Source organism: Helianthus annuus, chromosome 16 (genome assembly GCF_002127325.2).
Source record: "Helianthus annuus cultivar XRQ/B chromosome 16, HanXRQr2.0-SUNRISE, whole genome shotgun sequence".
In the NCBI taxonomy this organism is placed as follows: Eukaryota; Viridiplantae; Streptophyta; class Magnoliopsida; order Asterales; family Asteraceae; genus Helianthus; species Helianthus annuus.
Genome location: NC_035448.2, coordinates 146,901,732 through 146,903,832, shown reverse-complemented (window position 1 = coordinate 146,903,832; position 2,101 = coordinate 146,901,732). Strand labels below are relative to the sequence as shown.

Here is a 2,101-nt window from a genome sequence, read left to right as displayed (position 1 = left end):
AGATCGATTCCCTCATGAGTCTATAGATTTTGTTACGGCGGAAAATGAGGGGTTACCTTGGTTTAGTGATCTAGCGAATTATCTTGCGAATGGAGATGTGATGCAAGATATGAATGCTCAACAAAAGAGGAAGTTGGTTAGGGATGCTAGAAAGTACATATGGGATGATCCTTATCTTTTCAGGATAGGAGGTGACCATGTACTTAGGAGGTGTGTTAGCAAGGAGGAGGGCTTGGATATACATAGGCATGTGCATGAGGGGTTGACGGGAGGTCATCATGGTGCACACACCACCACACAAAAAGTCTTCGATTGCAGTTTCTTTTGGCCTACGGTGTTCAAGGATGCTCAAGAATTTGTTAGGACTTGCGATGCTTGCCAATGTACCGGCAATATCTCATCAAGAATGAAATGCCCCTAAATCCCATTCAAGTACTCGAAATCTTTGACGTATGGGGCATTGACTTCATGGGACCTTTCCCTCCTTCGAGTGGGAATAAGTACATCCTTGTGGCGATCAACTACGTTTCAAAGTGGGTAGAAGCTCAAGCTTTGCCTACTAACGATGCCCGAGTGGTGGTGAAATTTTTGAAGAAGTTGTTCACGCGCTTTGGTACTCCTAAAGCCCTTATTAGTGACCGAGGAGCGCACTTTTATAATTCCGTGATGGAGAAAGCATTGGAGAGGTATGGAGTTACTCACCGTTTGTCTACCGCGTATCCTCCATAAACAAACGGTCAAGTAGAAAATGCGAATAGGGGAGTGAAGAAAATTCTTTAGAAAATGGTAGGGAAAAGTCGTAAAGATTGGTCGGACAAGCTTGATGATGCTTTGTGGGCATTCTGTACCGCCTACAAAACACCTTTAGGGACTACATCGTTTATGATCGTCTACGGCAAAGCTTCCCATCTCCCGGTAGAATTAGAACACCGAGCGTATTGGGCTCTTAAAACCGTGAATTTAGATCTTACCCCCGCGGCTAGGAGAAGGTATTTCCAAATCCATGAGTTAGAAGCCCTTACAGATGCGGCGTATAAGCGTTCTTTGAGTGTCAAAGAGAAAATGAAATCGTTGCATGATCAAAAGCTTAAAGGGTTGAAGGAATTTAAAATTGGTGATAAAGTGCTTCTCTAAAATTTGAGGTTTAAGTTGTTTCCCGGAAAGTTGAAGTCGAAGTGGGCGGGACCGTATGTTGTGAAAGAAGTGTTTCCGCATGGTGCGATTGAGTTATACAATAAAGCTAGTGATAGTTCATGGAAAGTGAATGGCCATCGTTTAAAGCATTATTTAGGAGGGCCGATTGACAACATCGAGAAGGAGGAAACTCCTCTCGAAGATCTTCCGAACATCACCGTTTAGAGTCTTGAGAGCAATCTCAAGTGTAGAGTTTGTATAATTTGTTTCGTATCATTTTTGAGTCTTTTCGTAGCTAACGGTAGTTTTTCGAAGTGTGTCGTGTCTTTGTTTTGTGTGTTTGAGTATTTTGCAGGAATCATGTCCAACGAGGAGCTGAATTTGCGAAGAAAATGGCATTCCAGGTAAGTCCCAGTGTTAGAAACAATTTGGGATGGCTTTGGGAAGGATGGGTAATACTTAGAAAAATTTCTAACGCTTGGAACTTGAATTTTTACGCAACTTACTGTTAAAAATGGCCTCTCGCGTCACGCCACAGCCACACAGACCTCTTCCTGGCGTTATGCAACCCCCCGGTCCAAAAAGCCCGCTTGAACCCCTTTGTCGCGTCGCGCGACCATGATGGTCCTTACTTGTCGCGTTGCGCGACTCCCTGAATTGAACCGTTAACATGACCACATCCGTGGCGTCAAGCCACAACTACCCTATCCCCTCGTCGCGTAACGCGACCCCGTATATGACGAATTAAAACCCTTTTCATCAGTTATCTTCCCCAAAACAAACCAAAACCTTTCCATCGAATCTCCACCGCCGAACACACCTCTCACCACCATATCTCAGCCCTCATACTACCGAATCACACCATATTACCACCATTGTGACCGGAATTAAGCCCGGAACAAACCCCACCGTAGAAAACTCACGTTTAACCGCTGGACTGTTCGAATTCGGGACCCCCATTCACGAA

The 2,101-nt window shown here is 44.6% G+C and overlaps 1 protein-coding gene across 1 annotated transcript; it reads left to right on the top strand.

The window, feature by feature from the left end:
• Nucleotides 1-783: 783 nt before the first annotated feature.
• LOC110887796 lies at nt 784-1,359 on the top strand. Its single transcript, XM_022135365.1, has 2 exons — nt 784-1,122; nt 1,165-1,359. The coding sequence occupies exons 1-2, from the start codon at nt 784-786 to the stop codon at nt 1,357-1,359; spliced, it is 534 nt and encodes a 177-aa protein (XP_021991057.1).
• Nucleotides 1,360-2,101: the final 742 nt, after the last annotated feature.